The following is a 19983-nucleotide window of genomic DNA, read 5'->3' as shown; positions in this document are numbered from 1 at the left end:
TTAGGGAAAAAAAAAAAACCTCACACCATGCCCTGGTCTCTAAAAGATCCGTGGCCTTGATCTCTAAAAATCTGTGGCTAGCCTTCAGGACATGACTCAAATGATAAACGCAGCACTGATAAAAGCAAACACTGCCTTAGACTTAGATGTGCCCTGAATAACAGCCCTGAGTAGCTGAACACACTGTTAATATCATAGCCTATGGTGCTGTCGATAAAGAGTCCTAATTACACTTAGTTAACTGTCAGAAATTCTTGAAATTATTCATTATTGCATTTGTTCGTGTCTACTAAACAGATCCGAATCAGTTAATCACACTATATTGTGGCTCTCTGCGAGGGTTCTTTGAGTATTGTTAAATAAATGCAAACAAGCAATCATAGCACAATCATAGCGGAGACAGCTGGATGGGAGCGAACAGGAGTCCCTGAGCGAAAAACCCTTCAGTCAGAGGCAGAAAAACAAGTTAGCTTTACTGCTGCACGAACAAAGGTTCTATGACAACAAACAAATCAATTATTTATCATTGTACTAACCTGCGCCTTTGGTCACCACCAGTTTGGGTTTGCTCCGAGCACCATCCCCCTTGGTGGTGTATGCTGCCACTGTGATGGAGTAAGTGGTTTCTGGCTTGAGTCCTCCAATGACCATTTCCTATGGGACACACGGAAGAAGCAGAGACAGGAAAATGTCAAAATACGTGTTGAATTTTTCATGATTTGACCCCACTTCGTGCAGCTCAAACTGCCTTATGCAGAATGTTAATCTAAGCCAAGTGTCTCCTGCTCCTCTTTATTAATTTTCACGAGGCATGCATTAAATGTAATGTTTCCCCCTGTGTAATGGAAGACATTTCCATTACATAAATTATTAGATCTGCCAAGGTGGAGGAGTGACATTATGCATGTAAATGGAAAGTAGTTCCACTTAGTCCTTTAGCAATATTCCAATCAACAACTTAACTTTGATAAATGCATGCTGAATACATCCTGGCCATTCCCTGGCAGTTTTTTACCTCAGCCATTAAGTTTCCTTGAGTCCTCTTCAAAGAGAGGCTTCCGATCAATTCTAATGAATCTTTCAAGAGAGAAGGTTTGAACGAATGCAGAATTAGGTTTTTAACAGGCACTAGTTTGGCAGAAGGATGGGAGAAATCAATAAAGGTAAATGAGCTATAAGTAGTGTGTTGCACTTGACATGGTACTCGTGTAATGTAGATGGACTCTGGTTCAAAGGTAGAGAACATTCTGTGCAAAGTAAAAAATATGAATGATCACAATGTGGGTCGTACAGAGATATTCTTTAAACTACCATCTCAATATACAAAACTCAAGGAAGCACAGTACTTCTAAAGCACCACATTAAAAAAGAATATATATCTATGGAGCACAGATCACACAAACACAAAACAGAAGGGGGAAAAAATCATACAAACACCACCAGAGCACAAGACACAACACACTGTCAGCACACAGTATGATACGAATAGCGTTAGCATTCCAGGCACAGTGGTCAGTGGGTATTGCATCAGCCATCAAGTGTACGAACTAAATGATGACAGACGTAAGCCCCCTTTTTCTTGGTTATGCACAGATATAGTGTTTAGACCGAGTCACCAGAGAGCTAAGCCCCTGAGCCAAACTGTTGCCCAGACTTAATGAACAAGGATTGGATGGGCTGTGTAACCTGTGAATCTAACCGGGCTGATGCAATACCCTCTGTTTACACTCTTTCAGGCACACAAAGCACCCAGGTGAAGCTTCGTACTCACATATTCAGCTGTATCGTCTGTTTCCCACTAACCCCCCCCCCGCCAAAGAGCGCAGGAGAGAGAGCAATATTTTTTTCAAAGAAAGAGAAAAAAAAGAAAGGGAAGAAATAGGATTGTGAGAGACGGGGGCATAAGAGGTTTGGGAGCAGAGGATGGGTATCAGAAATAGGTCACTGGTTTTAGGAGGTCAAGAGAGAAAGAAACTGTTTGAAGTTTATGTTGTGAGGAGAGCTGTACAGGTCTGCTAGTTTAATTACGTTACTGTTCAGCTGACAAAAAGGCACAATAGTGTTATATATTGATAACTACAAGCAGCAATGGCATGAAAATGTAGCATTACATGGATTAATGATGATACAAACTAAGATAAATAGATATAAAAAAGAGGTTTTTGCCTGTGCGTGTGGTGCTTGGCCTGAATGCACTAAACTTTTTTTGTGTTTTGTTTTCCCAATTGTTCAAAATCTCCATTTGAAACGCCGGTACTACACACAGTCATCACTAGAACTGTGTTGACAGAAAAAAAAAACCCAACAAAGACAAACAAACCCCCAAAAAGCATCGTTTCCAGTTCTGCCAGTCAAAGTCTAAATTGTGGTGAAATAGTTCCGTGCCCATTTTCTCCAAGTCTTTGCACTGAATACAAGCACACATAAATATTTCATTGCATATGTTGCCATGAAGCAGGGGTCTTGACATTCCTAATAAAAGCCATTGAGGTAGAAGAAGGAGGACAAGATGAGTGAAGCTTTGATTATAGTTCTTATTGTGTGTCGACGGGCTGAGGGAGAAAGAAATGAAATGAAATCTACAAGGCAAGAGCCCTATCGCTCCCCATACTCCTGCTGCAACAGCGTGGATTAACTAGACAATTCGCGATTTGCATGAGAAGAAAAAAAAAGCCAATAGCTTACACATATGTTTTCAATTTTTAATGCGATTGGTGCACGATAAACGCATGCTGCGTGGCGGGATTTGCATTTTTCTGACAGCTAATTTGTAGAAGGAAAACTACGAGATGGTCATACCTGGGCATCAGCCAGCATGACATCCTTGATGAGAGGCAGGCCTCGAGACTCGCCATTTTCCACACGCACGTAATGAACCTGGTAGCCACGGATCTGTCCGTGCTGCTTGCCTGGCGTAAGAGAACGCCACATCACCTTAATTGCTGTGGAGTTGATAACCTCCACCTCCACCCGTCTTGGAGGAGCCCCAGGAACTACAAGAAATTAAAGAAATAATCAAATCCTCGCATGAGACCATCACACACCTGTGAGTCTGATTCACCGCCCTGCATCGTAAAAGTGCCTCACATCATGTCGTGACATAAATAACTCCCTGAATCCAAATTCATGTACGCACAGAGAAAACTATTGACAGCTAGCAAGAATGATGGACAAAAACATTTAGAAACAACAAACACACTCCAGTGTCAGTCAAATTCAACACGCACACATGCACACGCATTCATCACTTCCCCATGTCTCTTCCACGGACCGTCCCTTTGTGAGATGGATGTTCTGTTGATAAAATTCTTCCACTCAACCTGATTCCATTTGCTCCTTTACAAAACACTTTGACTCCCTGTTTTTGCCTCTAAATCACAACCCCATCATCTTTCCCGTCATCATGGTAAAATTGTGTTCATTAACAAGGCGCATTCTACTGTTCAGCCCTGGATCTCATTTCCTTAAAGATACTTATTATCATAATGACAGGCTTTCGATAGATACTGTCACTGTGTTGTGACTCTTTATTTGTGGAAATGCTTGAATAGATAAGGCCTTGTACCCATATGCATAAATGCATATGGCCCTCAATTGAGCAATAGGACAGTAGTTGTTTATGTTGCAATAGCAAAAATGCTTGATTTCCCGTGTGTATATTTCATTTTGAGTCTTTCCATTTGCACAGTTTATAAAGCAGTATGCTGCTATAACATTTTTGGTATGCATTTGATACCATGTGATCTTAGTTTCTTTTATGCATGCATGTGCAGCACATTTCCATCATATAGGACATATGCACAAAATGTTTAAACAAACCTTATTAACACATTTACATGAATATACATATTAGGCCCCTAGCTTAATTCTGACAATTAAGGACACTGGAATGTACTTAATACGTATTTGGCTCACTACCGACTTTGTGGCTTTAAATATATCATGTCTCCCTGCTGGTAATGCAATTTCTGCATACGTGTCCACTTTGTGTTTTGGAGAAGCAAAGTGTGAAATGGAAACCGCGCACTGGCGTGTCTATTACACATTTTGCTGTAATACTGGGTTGCACATACACATACAACAGAAAAACAATGTTTACCGGTGGTATACTCACCACTAAACTAAAGTGCTATTGAACCATAATAAAAAGTCAATACAAGAGCTTCTGCACAGGCTAGGTTCACCTACCATCTTCGTCGGTCCGACAGACGAGGGGCTCACTCTCGGGGCCAGGTCCAATCACAGTGGAGGCAGACACCGTGACACGGTACTGGGTCCACTTCTCTAATCGCTGAAGCAACACCTGCTCCTCAGTGGCAGGCACCATGGGCTCCTCCAGCGGTTCCTCGTTGTCACCGGCCCCTTCTGACTGGCCCACCACCTGGTAGCGCACCCTATACCCCACCAGGGCACCATTCTGACTCTCCAAAGGTGGGGGGCGCCAACTTACCAACAGGGTGGTAGAGCTGGTGCTGCTGCACTTAACTTCTTGAGGGGGAGCTGAGGGCTCTGGTGAAGTGGAGAGGACAGGAAGGAAGGAGGAGGGGTGGGTTGGGAGGAAGGAGGAGGACGAGGAGGTTGGGGAAGGAGGGAGGAGGGGTGAAAAACAAAAAAATAAAAAAGATGGGAGAGATAAAGAAAATGAAAAAAGAAAGGGAAATTCAAAACTTAAATAAAAAACAAGAAGAATCCAAAGAAAATTGTAAAACAAAGACAGATGCAAAACAAATTTCAAATAAAAAATAAAACTCAAGCAAATGTCAACTTAAGATGCAATAAATGGATAAATGGCACAAGCAAGTGTAATAATGAATCCAGATAGCTATTGTTTTGGGATATGAGCACTGGATATGCATATACTATGTTGTGTCAGTGTAGAGCTGGGATGTCAAACTCATTTTACACAGTGGGCCATATACAGCGCACTTTGATCTCACTCAGCTTTCTGTCAGCATAAAGAAGTTTAACTACACATTTAGAAAAAGAATAAGAAAGGTAATTTCAACAGTATTTCTTAGCTTTATACATAAAGACAGCAGCAATTCATAAAGAAACACTGCAGCAATAAGTGACATGTGTCAGCTTGATTTAAACTGTAAGAAATAAAAGTACACAAAAAGTTCAAAAATATATATTTTTTAAACTGTAGAACCATTGTAAAAAAAAAAACCCCCAGAAATTTCTATAGTAGATCATAGAAAAATGAATTTTTGTGTCATTTAATCGTTACTTTGGTGAAGTGTGAATAACCAATGGAGAGGTCTAAGCTGTTAATTTGCAAATGTTATGCCCTCCTTCTTGTTCTGGTCCCCGGGCCTTATGTTGAACACCCCTGTTGTAGTGTTTTATTGCAAACGAGGCACTTTAGTCAGACAACTGAGGAGAGTACCGCGGATCGCCCCGCTTGTGGGGATGCACGGCGTCAACGCGTTAACGAGCTACCATGCTAACGCGTTGACGCCATGCAGCCCCACACACGGGGCGATCCACGGTAACTCGTTGACGGAGATTTGCTGCGTTAATGTAGTTATGGCGTTAATGAGATTAACGCCTACAGCACTAATACATATATTGCAATAGATATTCAAGATTTCGTATAAAGAGATTTTGTATCTGTCCTTTATTTCTTTACAGTATTAAATCAGTCCAACATGGTGTCTATTATTTGTGTCTGAAGTGGTCTTTGAAAAGTTTCTAGACCAAACTCAGTGCCTTTCTTTCTGATCTGAGCCAAGTTCTCAGACAGCTTGAGCTTGTCCAGAAAATGTGCCGTGTAGGGGGCGATAACCCTTCTCATCCAGGCTTTGGTACTGTATGGAAGAATTGGATGAAAATGTTTCTATCCAATGGCCCTGTGCAAGTTTAATCTGAAAATATGCACGGTCCCTGCCGATGTGACAAACCCAGTTCATTATTACATCTTTTGTCTATTATGTAGGTAAACAAACCACAACAATCAAAATAAATAAAATAATAAAGCATTCCACATAAAGCAGAAAAGAAATAAAAACATTGGAAAAAACAAAGTCTGAAAAACTAAATTATGAACAAAAGGAGGGCACTGAAACAAATTTCTCTGTAACCCAGGTGACTCAAAAAGAAACTACAACAACAGTTAAAGTTCAAGATGACAACTCATGAGTAAACATGGAAAAGGAACTCTGCATGAACACAAAATAAGAACATTCAAATTCTGAAAAGCAAACAAACATAAAGAAAACACAAGCGCTGTCTGCATAATACGTACCTGACTCCCAAAAACACACAATTTTAAAGACTTTCTTACCACCAGCACCTGACTACAGAATGAGCCAACTTTGCTGTGCGACAACGCTTTCCTCGCCAGAAAGCATGCCGCAAATTCTGAGAGAAATCAGCGAGCCACCTTTTAATTTTGAGAGTTTGTTTTTAACCCCCTTTTTTGGGTTTACTCTGAGAGAAAGAGTTGGCTCTATGCTGTAGCCAGGGCTGTCTGATACTGTACTGTCGGTTGGGAAGGTCCACAAGACTGTGAGCGGTGGAAGCGTTGGTGGAAAAATACTCCCTCCCAAGATATTCCATTCTAGTACATTTGGCCAACTACACAAACATCCTTTTTTATTTGCAATTTGCAAAAATAAATCCCATTTCATAGCCCTGTGCCTATGTCTCTTTGTAAAGCTTAGTGCCATTACGAGAATGCCAGGGCACCATAATAGAAGAAGCAACATGGAAAGCTTGTGTTGTGGAATTCATAAAAGTTTAATGACAGTGTTCTGCCTGTAATGTCACTTTGGGTAGAACAGCTTTAAAAGGAAATAAAAAACAGGAGTTCTGAGAATAAGACAGGCCTCCTCCCAGCGAAGACTGAATGTTCTAGTGCACAACAAATAAAACAGGACCTCAGCCACAGTTTCCAAACCCTTCTGTGTCCAATGGGCTTATTTACTTAAGGTCTTACTGGATTTTGAGCCTTTCAGCTTCTTTCCTTTCGCTCATATTGTATTTGCAAACCTTCCACGTCAAGAACGATTGCTCAGTTCTCAATCTTTGTAGGCAGAAAATGGCTATGAAACTGACAGTGGCCAGGCTATCACAGTGCACAGGCATCCTCATGCCTGATAACAGTTTAAGAGTGGCTGGGGCACAGCTTTAATAAAGTGCATATCCCAGGAAGTCCAGTGGCAGGATTACGGATACTAGAACTATACGAGCACAAAAGAAGAAACTCAGCTAATGCTTCACTTGAGGTTCTTTTGAAGCTTCGCTGAAAGACTTGCCCAAAATGCTCTTTGACAAATAATTAGTCATGTCTGCTTTTATATCTTCTGACTCTTAAGTCTGTTGTGATGTGACCGGGTGCTTTGGATATAAAATCAATAATGTCAAGTGCAGGTAGCATACCTAATTATTATGACTACATTCAGATTAAAATTGCCTCGGGAGCCAAGCAACTTACATACATTAATGCTTGCAATTTTAGTTACACAAGCTATTACTGAGTGCCTGTTGTGAAATGAACCCTGCACATGACAGATTGCCCGTGCTTTTGCTATCAGATTTTAAGCACATGTCTATATCTGCACTGTATTTTCATCAGATGACAGGATGTTCGAATTTGTAGATCATTATGGAATTAATCTCTCCACTGATGCCAAATGGCCGTGGTGTGGCTTACACAAATATTCCAATATATCTAAAAACCCACTTCAATTACAGTAAGTGTGTTTGTGCGCATTGAGGGGGGGTCGGGGGTTGGCGGCTGACTGCTTGTTTGGTTAAATACAGAGGATTTAGAATCTGCCACTTTAATTTGAGAGATAGCTCTTGAGTGGCTACTGGCAGGTTCTAGGTATAATCTAAATGTGTAACAAAGCCTGACAATCCAGGGCCTTGGCTCATAGCTCATCGCAAAGCATGAAATTAATTCTGACGCTATGAAATGGGATTCTTATCTGCGACTCTGGGGCCCTGCAGTCCCTTAACACCCACTCCCAGGGTCTGTCTCAGGTCCTGTTACCCTGCCTTGTGCGTGGATAACAGCTAGAGGAATGCTGGGAGCACCTCCTGGCTCTCAGGTTGTGGACCCACTCCGGCCACGTCTGACAGGTTTCACAAAAGTTATCGCATCCTGGTTTGACTATGGCAGCATACCCCATGAGGCCTTGCTTCTGAATGGGGGCCACTGTTGCCAATAACATTTGCTGTATTTAATCCGGCCTATTAAAACACTGGCCGAGAGCACCAAATGAAATGATTTTGGTGCTCTTTAGTTTGATAAGTTACTTGGCATCAATCGCAGTAGCACAATTAAAGGTCGTGAGAGAATTCCAAGAAAATTGTTATTCTCTGAAGTGACTTTTTCTGAGTTCTTGACAGAATGGTCCCCATGACAATAGCCTCGGGTAATGCTACTTGGACTGAGCACAAACTTCAACAATATGTGAACATTTTTACCACAGATACTAGACAACAAAGCAAACTGGAAAATCATGTTGTCTGTCTTTCTTTTCACTTTGTGGCAAAGTGTTTCAGTCTGCCAGACATCGCGGTGGATTCAAACCCAGTTGAAGTGGGTCTCGTGGGGGGGATTGTATGCTGTTGCTCTGCAATGTGTTTGGACAGAACAGGCAAAGGCGATATTAATTCATTTTATTATTTACTCTAGTTTTTGACCTAATGACGCTGATTCCTCCTGAGCAAGTTATTCATCTTTAAAATTAACTGCAGTAAGTTCAGTCAAGCAACCACTTAATCTTCATTATACTGTAAAGTAGGAGTATTATATGCGCATGTGTAGCAGTTTTTAGTGTCTGTGTACTCAGTAGATAAAACTAGCTATTAAACCGCTGGTAGATCTGCTTCTTTGCATCTATATGTCAATAATGACCTTAACACATTCAGCTTTTTCAGATGTACAGAGTGACAATTTTAGCTCAATTATGAAGCCACTTAATAAAACTTATACCGTATATGTCTACAGATTTAGAGACATCCTGTGCTGTATAAGCATCCGAACTGCAGCTATTAAATATTTTTAAGCATAAAAAGGCTTAAGGTAGCTTTCCAATTGCTGTTGATATGTTTAATGAAAAAAACTCAAAAAACTATAAACTGGATGGTCTTTGATTAATGTTATGGCAGACTGAATCTCTAAACCACACAACCACTTACCTCAGAGCATCGAAAAAGCTTACATTATTTAATGTGTAGTGTTGGGAAATATTTTGCATTGTCTGACTTATTCTTTGGTTTTTCTGGTGCCTGCGGTGATAAACCTTAAAATTAAAACTAGAATAATATTTAATATCAACTCTATTATGGAAAGCAGAACTTATATCTGACACAATATTTACAGAAAACGGAGTTTGATAAAAATATCTAGGAGAGTAGTATTAAATTTTAAGATGGGCAGCTAGATATCGTTATCATCCAATGAAAATGCATAGATGAAGCAACTCAGAGGAAGAATTAAGCCTGTTATGCCCCATATTTACTTAAAAGGCAAATATGCCGTGTGTTGCTTCGTCTCTTGTGTTGTACTTGCTTTGTCAGCGGTGGACTACGGTTCATACGAGAACCACCACCCCACCCACCCCTCAAAACAAAGCCAAAAAGAGTAGCAAGCTACTGTTTGGAATGATGCCAAACCAATACTCTTTCAGAGAACCCAGAAATAAATACAAATTGATAAATAAATAAAACATCTAACAGAAAACCTTTTCCAAAAGAGTCAACATAAAAGGGAGAGGACACAAAGTGAGCAAAGTGATGTCAAGCCATTCAAAGGAGGAGGACCTTTTGTTCCAATGCACAGGGGAACAAGTGGCAAAAAAGGGGAAACAGAGCTGAAATAGGGATGTGATAGGAAGATAGAGGCGTATCCAATCCAATCAGCTTGTGGTTTACCGGGCAAGGAAATCACAAAGACACAATGATAGGTGAAAATGTGCACAGACACTCAAAAGACACCAAGACAAAAGAGGGATGAACACAGAGTATTATCATGCCAAGACTGCTTAAAGATCAGCGGTGCAGTGTTAGGTTTAAAACAGCACCCCAAGTGGGCAGGAGTGAGTATGGCATGCAGGTGGCGCCCTCCTCAGTGACTATGCACTGCTTGTGTAGCTCTGCTGCCTAGCAGTAACAAAAAGAACTGTGACGTGGTTGTTTCAAAGCTGCCCCCCCACACACATCCAGATGTGGGGATACAGCCAACAAGTTGCACTGGTAGAAACAGAAAATGTGTTAAAAGAAGTCTCTCTCCCGCCATGGCTCTCCTTTGTTGGTGTACAATTTCTCTAAATCTACACAATGCAGTTTATTGAGAATAACAATAGCCACTCCAACAAAGCATGCGTTTTTGACTTCTCTATTATTACAAAGACTGGCTCAGATCCACCAGTAATCCCTTAAATCCAGCTCTATTTTCAAGGTTCTTCACCATTAATGCATTACATCTTAATACACATCACTCTTGTGCTTTTTATTTATAATAAACCCAAAAGACAATGAATTTAATACATTGTTTTTCTTGTACCTACTACTGCATTTGACTGGATAAGCTGTGGGTATTTTCTTTCCCCACAGACTCCACCACTGTGCACTATGATATCACTGCTGTTATTTTTAGCTGGATGGTTTGAATAATTCAGTTGTGTTTCTACCATCAGTAAAATGAAATAATCAGTGCAGAACAGACTGCTATAAATTTAGAGGGTGGGCATTTTAGTAATTTAGGCGACTACTACTTTCTTTTTTTTTGGTCTTTCGTGACTAAATTCACATTGCTACTAGACATACAGCTCATATAAGAGCCTTGGCGGTTTCAGAGGAGAACTGACATTTTTTGTGTCTCTGTCACGTGGGAAGTGCACTTGCTGTTGACAAAGGAGAAGCAAATATGAACAAAATTGAGAAGGGAAAGAAAGAAAACTGCCAAAATTGTCAGTCCACAAAGACTCAATATGTTTGACAGAGTACACTCACATTTTGGCACCACAGCTAATTTAGAAGATAAAATAATTCTCAAATTAAAAATAAAAATGCAAAACACTCAGTTTGAAAAGTCTTTACCCCTTTGTAGCTTCTTTTTAACCACCTTGCCACCAAGGTAGAACATACTGCCGTTGTTTTGGTTCATTAAGGTTAACAATACGAAGGTCAAATACAGAAATATGAATCCACAATAAACGGCAAGAATTCAACAACACAACAGTTAAATCAGTTTGCTATGTGGTGTTAATCAGCTTTAAACTGTGATTAGGAAGTCATTATTAAGGAATAAGTGATGATACCGCTGACATCAGAGAAAAGGGGAAAAAACACAAAACTCCATTAGAAATTCAGTTTAGTATTCAGTGTAGCAATGGTCCACAAAGGCGTACAGTCATGATGTTTTTTTAACTGTGGCATAGATAGGAAAACCTCTTTGTTAGCGAAAAGAAAGTTAGACGGGAGACTGAATAAAGGGCTACATACTCGCTTGCAAGGTCTTCTGCGTAATGTCATTTGTGAAGGCTCCGATGCCTTTGTTAGAGATGGCTGCCAGGGAGAAGCGATACTCTGTGTTGGGACGGAGACCTTCCACAACATATGATGTTGTGGGTCCAAATGTTTTCTTCATCTGTTGATTAAAAATATGCCTTTTGACAAGTCTGAATTTAAATGACGTGCAACGTCCGATAAGCGTTTCTTGAATGTAAAAACCAGCAAACACTAAGATTCTTACCTGGCCTCCAAAAGTGCTTTCCATATAACGAAGTTCATAACTTATAATTCCCTCTTTCTCATAGGCGGGTTCCCAGGTTAGTTGAATGCTGGTATCGGACACAGCACCAACCTGGAATTTAGATGGTTGACCTGGAACTGAAGAACACAGCAGAGGACTTTGTAGTGCGATAGGTTACTAGAAATTAGTTACAAGTTTCCTCCAAATACCAATGCAATAATATATTTAGGCTAATGAGAATTTACTTATTTTGCGGTGTCTAAAAGTGGATGTGCCCTGACGCTCATCCTTCTTTCTCAAATCGGGTTTTTTTTTTATTCAGACTATAATGATCAAACATATTGTAACATCATTTGGAGATGTGAAGTTTGCACAGCAGGAAAGAAAACAATGTCTCTTAGGCACCGAGCACAGTCTGCTCAAAGTTTCAGAAAATATAGGATGCAACAGATTCATAAAAAACAACTGTTTATTTTCCATTTTCGCAGCATTCGTCTAAAGCCTTCTGCTTTAGGGGCCATATCGTTTGAAGAATTTCTGTATGACTTACTTTAAAGTTACCTAACAATGTGCTTTCAACATTTTCTGAACACTGAACAGATGCTCATCATACATAGTTTCAACACCAGCAGCCGAGCTGACCCAGTTAGGAAAATTCAGTCGGTATAGAGTCCTTACCTCCTTGCAGTACTTTGACATGGATGGGTTCTGAAAAAGGTCCATCCCCTACAGAGGTGAATGCTAAAACTTTGATTGTGTAGGTCTCTTGAGGAACTAGGCTCTGGATAGTGGTGATGAGGCTGTCCTGGACATTATGGATCTGCCAGAGGCTCATGGGCTGGGAGTTATCCATGGTGTAATAAACACGGTAGCCCTTAATCTGCCCATTGGGCTCCTCTGGCTCTTCCCACTGAACCATCATGGTATTTTGGGGAAGAATCTGGGCCTTAATGTTTCTTGGTGGACTGGCCGGGGCTTGTTCACCAGTCCGAGTTTCTACCGGCTCACTAGGAGGACCCTGGCCAATTGTGTTGACAGCTGAGACACGGATTTCATACTCTGTGTTGGGATAAAGGCCGCCAATGCTGTAACGTGTAGTGGTGATGTCGTCCATAGTTTCATATTTGCTGTCTGGAGACTTGGCCCTATATTGGATGATATAGTATGTCACTGGATCTGGGTTTCCTGAGTCCCAGGTGATGGTCACACTGGTGGCAGTGGTCTCCGTAACTACGGGGGTACCTGGGGGCTTTGGGAGAGCTGTTATGGTAAAAAAAAAAAAAACAGAAATTAAAGCAGTTAAAAAAAAAACAAAAAAACGTAACACACTTGAGGCTTGGGCATTTTTTCCAGAGACAGGAATATTTTGGCAATTCAGCAATTTTCTGTATGTTTAAAACTTAACTGAACATAATGTCGATAGGTAGTCTATGTTAACTAAACTTATGAAGTCTATCTAGGTCATTGGCACCGGTCTTCACAAGCACAGTTTTCTCTTACATTTGACAGTGATCTGTGCCATAGATTCAATAATCCCAAGGCTGCTCATGGCGACACAGGTGTAGTTGGCTGACTCACGAACGTTGCTCAGTTCAAGAACGTTTCTACCCACTGGCATCTCATCCTCTGGCGTCAAATCCTCAGCGTTCAGCATCCATTTGACATAAGGCATGGGCGACCCCACTGCCACGCACGTTATGTTGACGCTACCACCGGGCATGATTTCCTGACTTGCTGGTGGAATGGAGAAGCGAGGAGGCACCCGCCGGACTGGGAGAAGGTATGAGGAAGGGGGAGAGGATGACAACAGAGGGCAAGGGCGTCAAAAAAGAGAGAGAGAGAAAGAGAGAGAGAGAGAGGTAACAAGAGAGGCCGATGAAAATGGACCTTTCTCCAGAAAATACTTAACACAAAAGGTTCAACATGGTAAATGTGAACTGAAACACAAAATAAAACTAGACTTTTTAAAGCATAAACAAAAAAAATACAAATAATGAGAAGGAACTAAACTAACAGAATTGCTTCAACAACAATATAGATTAACAATTAAGCAACGATTCATAGCAACAAGGTTCCATTGACCAATATTTGACCCATCACAGCACAATTAAAGACACAAAAATCTATTACGAGTTTCTCATCTTTGGGACTGAACTTCTGACAAATATACAACTACAGCGTAAACTATCCCCGAAGTATGAGAGTGTGTAGTAAAGGCCATGTGATAATGTTATCACATAAGACCAACATGGCAACCTGGAACTTCCTGTCCTATCAGGCACTCATGCCAAACAAGAAGTTAGCCATTACAGGCCTCTCCCACAGCACAGGAAGTGTAGGGTTACTGACTATTGACCATCTCCATGAGGTCACTAAACACATTCTAGCATATGTTTGCCACTTGACACCTGCCTCTACTTCCTGGTTAGCTTAAAGATGAGAAACTTTAATCAGATTTTTGTGGTTTAGGGTAGATCCACTGGACAAAGCCTTATTAAGATCTGACACGGTTCCATTGATAGATGCAGCTATCAGTTTCACAGACAGCATGCATAAATAGATCGAGGTAAATTAAGGAGTAAATGATAACAAAATCAGATATAAAAATTGAGATAAAATGCATAGAGGAATATAACTGAAGGGTCGCTAGCATGCCCAGACAAAAGACGATTGGAGAGGAAAGTAGAAGTACAAGATAGAGGATTTGACATCCGAGGGAAGTATAGAAAGAAAGGCAACAGAGTAGCAAAGAGTGACAGAGGAAGAAAAATAGAGGGAAGGTTGGAGGAGGGTAAAAGGGGGGGGGGAAGGGAATAACCCGCTTCAGTGCTGTGTAAACTTTGTTTCTCTTTAGCTAATGTGACAAAATGTGATGGTGGCACATTGTCACATCGCAGTCCCAGTTAACACAAAATAAGTATTGAGGAACAAGTTGTGTGCCTAGAAATACACAGAAAAAGAATTATAGTAATTGTAGCCAGAGAGTCGACTATCACAGAGTGTTGAAGAAAGGAAACAGAACTGGATCAACAGGGAGCAGAAATCCAGGGGATAAGACAGAGAAGAGGTAAAAGGAGAAACAGAGGTAACTGAATTAGGACAGAATGAAAGCTAAGAGAGAAAAACAGGGAGAACCTCAAAACTCATGGATAGGACTGGAGATCTGAGTGGAAGGAGGTTGATAATGAGCCTAAAGTGCACGGAAAGGTGTAAACGGTACTGTGTACTTACATGTGTATATATAGATATAGTATGTGTGCAGTTTTTTTGTTTGTTTTTTGCATTGGTATAGGAATGATTGTGCAGAGTATGCAAAAGTTGGAGAGTGAAAGAGCATGATTTAGCAAAAGACACCATGTTTATGAGAGGCATCTCAGCAAACACTTGATAGGAGATCGTAACATGCAAGAGGATGGCTAGCTTAATGCTAACACAAATTAGCACACAGTTGTTGTAAACTGATAAAATGTTGGGTTTTCCTTTCCTATCTTAATCTAGGGTGGGTGACAATAGCTGGAGCACTGCTCTAATTATAGCATGCACAATTTCTTTGTATTTATCTGAACAAAAACTTTGGTTTAATTTAAACAAAAAAAGGCACAGACTGTTACAGGGTTCTATAATTTCTATGTATGAACTTTAACAAAATCTACATCTAAGTCAAGATGTCTGTTGGGATGGAGAGGTTAAAGAGACAGAAGGAAAGTAAAAAAAAAAAAGGCATAGAAGGAAAAAAATTATGAACTAAATGGAAGAGATGACTTCAGAGATAGACAAGACGGAAAAGACAGGGACGAGAGACAAACACAAGGCAGAACCAAACAGACCCAAGCAGCAAGACAGTAGACAAGACAGACAGAGGAAGACGGGCAGACATACAGTGACGCAGAGTATGGGCACGCAGACAAATTATACAATACGCAAAGGGGAAGAGGAGGGGTTTGGGGTTCTTGGAGAAAGGGGGAAGGAGGAGGAGGATATAAGTGGGGATAGAATAAGTAAACTGTGATTCTGGAAAAAGAAAAAAAAAGAAAAAAAATGACTGAAAGTGGGTTTAGAAGTCTCACACACTGGGGCTTAAAATCAAGACTCAACTTCATGTCCCCCTCTCCCCACCTTAAACTTTGCACAAGAATGCAAATGTGACTTCGGAAGTCTTGGGATGGGTAGGTGTGATGTGTGTGGAGGTGGTACGCAGAGACTGAAGGGGAGATTTGGGAGGGGGGAGACTGAGAGTGGCGTCAAGGATAGGTAGCATTCCAAAAGCACACCGTGTCGATCCAAATGGGATTCATATGATCGTTGCATGAGACAGTTGAACTTTTCCAACAAAGTAAGGCACAAATATCACCTACACACACTATGGGGATTTTTACCTGGGAGCTTACATGATCTCTAACATGTAGCAGTCTTAGAAACCAATGCATCTTGCTCTCATGTAACAAACACTTTGGACAGTCCTTCCAGTTGCAGACTATGAACCTTCTGCATCCCGTGTTGTGTTTTCTGTCATCTGAGATATTCTGTGTACATCCTAACAATAGTTTATTGTGACCGGCCACAACTCTACAACCAAGACAAGGCCTAACCTTGAGGGCAAAAATGTAATTACTGATTTTTGAGAAAAAGGAAAAAGAAAAAAAAAAGCTCTCTTGTGGAGCACAAAATTATCAACGGTAAAAATAGACCACAAAGGTCTGTTCTTAAAAATATCAAATCTCTGAATTTTTACAATTGAACAAAATTTTTTTAATTAGAAGCAACTGTGGCTCTATAAAAGCCTGTTCTACCCTGATCCAGTTGAGATACACTTTGTTTTTTAAATGACAGACTCAAAAAAGTCAGTGGGGTAGATTATTCGAAAAACATGTTGAATTGGATAAAAGGAAAAAATATATATCTGCGTTTATTTTTCAAAAATGTCCTAACTGAACAACAAAGGTGAAAGGGCAGCCCATTCCTCACACGGACATGCATGGGTGTGGCTACGGCATGAGTGACATGTACAGGTGCGCCCCCATCCATTTGGGCAGACACCAGATAACCAATACAATCGAAAAAAATGTCACCCAAGCCCGTCCAAGCATGCCATCCATTCCCAAATATAGCATTGTTCCAGACACACACACACACGAAATCAAATTAAAGTAAACAAATGAAACTGAACAAATCCACAAAAAGAACTACGTCCGAACAGCATAGACAGTACCAGAGTGCAGCTGTGTTCAACAAATAGGTATGCATCAATACTATTAGATGTTTTTTTGTTTGTTTTGCTTGGTTTTTTATCTTGAATTTTGGTCTCCAATCCAAAATAATGGTGAAAACTCAATAGGGGAAACAAGGTTATCTGGGGGAAACTTCCAATCAAAGAGTGTCTGAGGGAGCGCTTCTCTCCCTGGGGCTCAGGTCAGCCAATGGACCGGGAGCTGTAGTGGCTGAGTGAATGAGGTTTCCCCACATAAACATGTCTTTGTTTACCTTTGAGTACCTATAGTGTCAGGCATCTAACACCAGTCACCTGCCAAATGTTGGTAACTTTTGGCTGTGGCTGGTGTGTGACGTAATGTTCAATTCACGGAGCCAATAAGCAAAAACATCCTTGCTTAAAGGCTTCCTGGTACTGGGCAATCTACTGATAAATGATATGCAGGTGAGTCTACCTGTCAACAGCGTCACCGTGTGTAAGACAGGTAAGTGAATTTGGTCTTTAGGTACTACAGGAGATCAAGAGCTGAAGATCCCTTCAGTTCTAACTCCAGATTGGCAGAAAAATGTTTAAATCTTAAGGAAAACACAACATTAATTCTACATCTAAATGTCAATGTCACATGCATATGGGTCACTGATATTACTGACCGGACACAGGCCTGGTGCGATACGACTTAATGTTCTGAGTAATGCTATGATAAGCTTAGATAAGATGTCTGCATGTGTGTGAAACCTTCTCCTACACTACCTCACAAATGTATTGAAACATAGGAAAAAAAGCAGAAAGAATCCCAATTGCATGGACAGGCTCCTCATTCACAGAGACCAGGAGCCCAGCCGGCCCATTTGGAATTAAGAGAAAACAAACCAAACGTAGTGTACTAACAACATGTAATCTTGTTTCAAGCCCCAATGTGGAGAGAAAGACAAGAAGCCTTACACTGGACGAGGTGAAAAGCAGTCGAGAGAGAATGCCAGAGTACTGCACTAACTCTAATAGTGGGCAGTGTTGTGGAGGGATTTGTGCCAAAAAACAGAGGTCAGAAGGTGGACATTATCGGCCATTTTGGTGAGGCAGGTTTTGCTGCCCCAAAATGAGGGGGGAAGCCAAAATAATGTGCAGCCTTTAGTGTCACCTTGAAGCTGAGATTACACCCTCTTGCTGCCTGAGGACACAGGTGCAGTATAGAGATCCTTTAGTCACACTTGCCTGGGAAAGGCCTTGGGCATTTACATATAAGCCACAGGGGTCGGTCTGTATTAACATACCTTGGCTGCGCCAGTGCTAAACACTCACTATGGGTGGCTCATCAGAATGGAAATTATTACCTAAAGGAACCTGACAAGAATCGTGGCAGGGGTATCTAATAATAGCAAGCAGTAGATTGAGGGGATTTCAAAGCAAATCACTCTTTTTCTATTGTCCTACAAGTAGATGACAAGCAGCCAAATGATACTGCAAGTATGTCCCCTCACTGTAAAGATACCTACAATGATTGTTATTACTCTGATTTTGAAAGAAAGTATGTTTGTATATATAGCATAAGGAGGTTATACAACATTTGCTTTGTCTGAAAAATGAAGATTTCTGAAAACAACATGTTTTTTTTTAAAGTGGGTATTATCTCGGGGGACTCCTTGAGACAAACATCTAATAGAGATGGCAGGATTTTTGCTTTGGCCAGTGAGAACGTAAGGTGTAATCTAGCTTTCTTTCCCAACAGTACACACAAATGCATAGCAGGACATGCAAGCACATTCAAAACCAAGCAGATACCACCGTAGGAGGGTAAACATGCACATGCGTACAGAACAGCGCAGTCTTTCTGCATCACTGTTATTTTTAGCACTTCAAGTAAGAGCTACAGACTTAATATAGACACAGCCAGGTTTATTCTGTTTCTTTTGCGTGGTTTTAGCATACTTTGTGAACACTTTCATAGACCATACTGCTACAGTCTCTTTGACAGCCAACTGGTAAATAGAGGTAATGGAAGGGAAAACCTCCACTTTGTCCATAATAACTAGTAGATCTGAGATAATTGCCTATATTAGTCCTATGACTTTACTTAAGGACAAAGGATGGGTTTGTGCATTTCAGAGGAATGGAATAGGTGTTGTAGCTTGGGATTGAAACCTACGTCCACTAAATTCTAAATCTTTGAGGGGTTATTTTTGATATTTGGGCTTACTGTAGTTCATACTTCCATAAAATCTTGAGGAACAAAAGAGGCTAATTAAAATAATCTGGCTATTTGGTAGATAGACAGATAAAACACAACGTTTCTGGATAATTTGGTATATGGTGTTGCCTGAGAAAATCATATATACACTCGGGACTGACTGATACCAAAGCATGTAATCTGGTAATGAGTTTGCTGTTGCGGTAGTAGTCATTTTTATGACTTTCAGATATGTTGGTTTAGTCCCTGGTGACTGATACACATGAAAACCACAAAAAGAGACTGGTACTAAGAATGTGCATCATCTCTTCTAGTTGAAAGAATGGTATTCCTGATCTGACTCTCTTAACTCCATGTAACACCTCTAACATAAAGCCATTGCTCCATTAAAAAACCCAGTAGATCTATCTCAAATATTCTCGAGACTAGCGGAGCTATGAAATGCACATGTATATACGAGTTCCCAAAATTGCGTGACACGGAGTTCAGTAAAGATCTGATTATTGCACAAAGCCAATCAAATCTACAGTTAAGCAGAAAACAACGTTTGCATTGATCTCCAATTCATTTAGCACTTTCTTCTTTTTGTGCCAGGACAATAACACGAATGAAAGATACAAATACGGCGCATTTTCTTGCGCTTTTTAGAAGCTTCATCAACCTGGATATCAATATTCCATGAGGAAAAGAGAGGGAGTGTGTGTGTGCGTGTGTGTACAAAGGAAGGAGGGCTTTTGAATAATAGATTATAATTTGATGGAGTGTCATGACTGCGAGGGAACACAAACAGCAGTCATTCAACAAAACCAATCACATTCTAGCTGCCGCCATTTGAAAATAAAAGTATCTCTGAGCACCCGCTAAGCAACAGCAAATTTG

At 40.6% G+C, this 19983-nt stretch overlaps 1 protein-coding gene across 5 annotated transcripts in view; it reads right to left on the bottom strand.

Annotated features, from left to right (window-relative positions):
- ptprsa (protein tyrosine phosphatase receptor type Sa) overlaps nt 1-19983 on the bottom strand; it is a 180326-nt gene that overhangs the window by 54703 nt on the left and 105640 nt on the right. For 3 of the 5 annotated variants that reach the window (XM_085371935.1, XM_085371934.1, XM_085371937.1), the window contains 8 exons: nt 13211-13480; nt 12389-12970; nt 11711-11847; nt 11461-11605; nt 4189-4509; nt 2800-2993; nt 1772-1798; nt 537-654 (listed from right to left, as the gene is read on the bottom strand). In XM_085371935.1, coding sequence (XP_085228061.1) covers nt 537-654; nt 1772-1798; nt 2800-2993; nt 4189-4509; nt 11461-11605; nt 11711-11847; nt 12389-12970; nt 13211-13480 — 1794 coding nt within the window. The remainder of the gene's footprint in view (nt 1-536; nt 655-1771; nt 1799-2799; nt 2994-4188; nt 4510-11460; nt 11606-11710; nt 11848-12388; nt 12971-13210; nt 13481-19983) is intronic. The other 2 variants (XM_085371936.1, XM_085371938.1) reach the window with 1 other exon arrangement.

Source organism: Diplotaxodon limnothrissa, linkage group LG15 (genome assembly GCF_057381915.1).
Source record: "Diplotaxodon limnothrissa isolate DT_005_m linkage group LG15, D_limnothrissa_male_GT1.1, whole genome shotgun sequence".
NCBI classification, from domain to species: domain Eukaryota; kingdom Metazoa; phylum Chordata; class Actinopteri; order Cichliformes; family Cichlidae; genus Diplotaxodon; species Diplotaxodon limnothrissa.
Note: the sequence above shows the minus strand (reverse complement) of the source record. Positions and strands in the feature narration are given on the sequence as shown.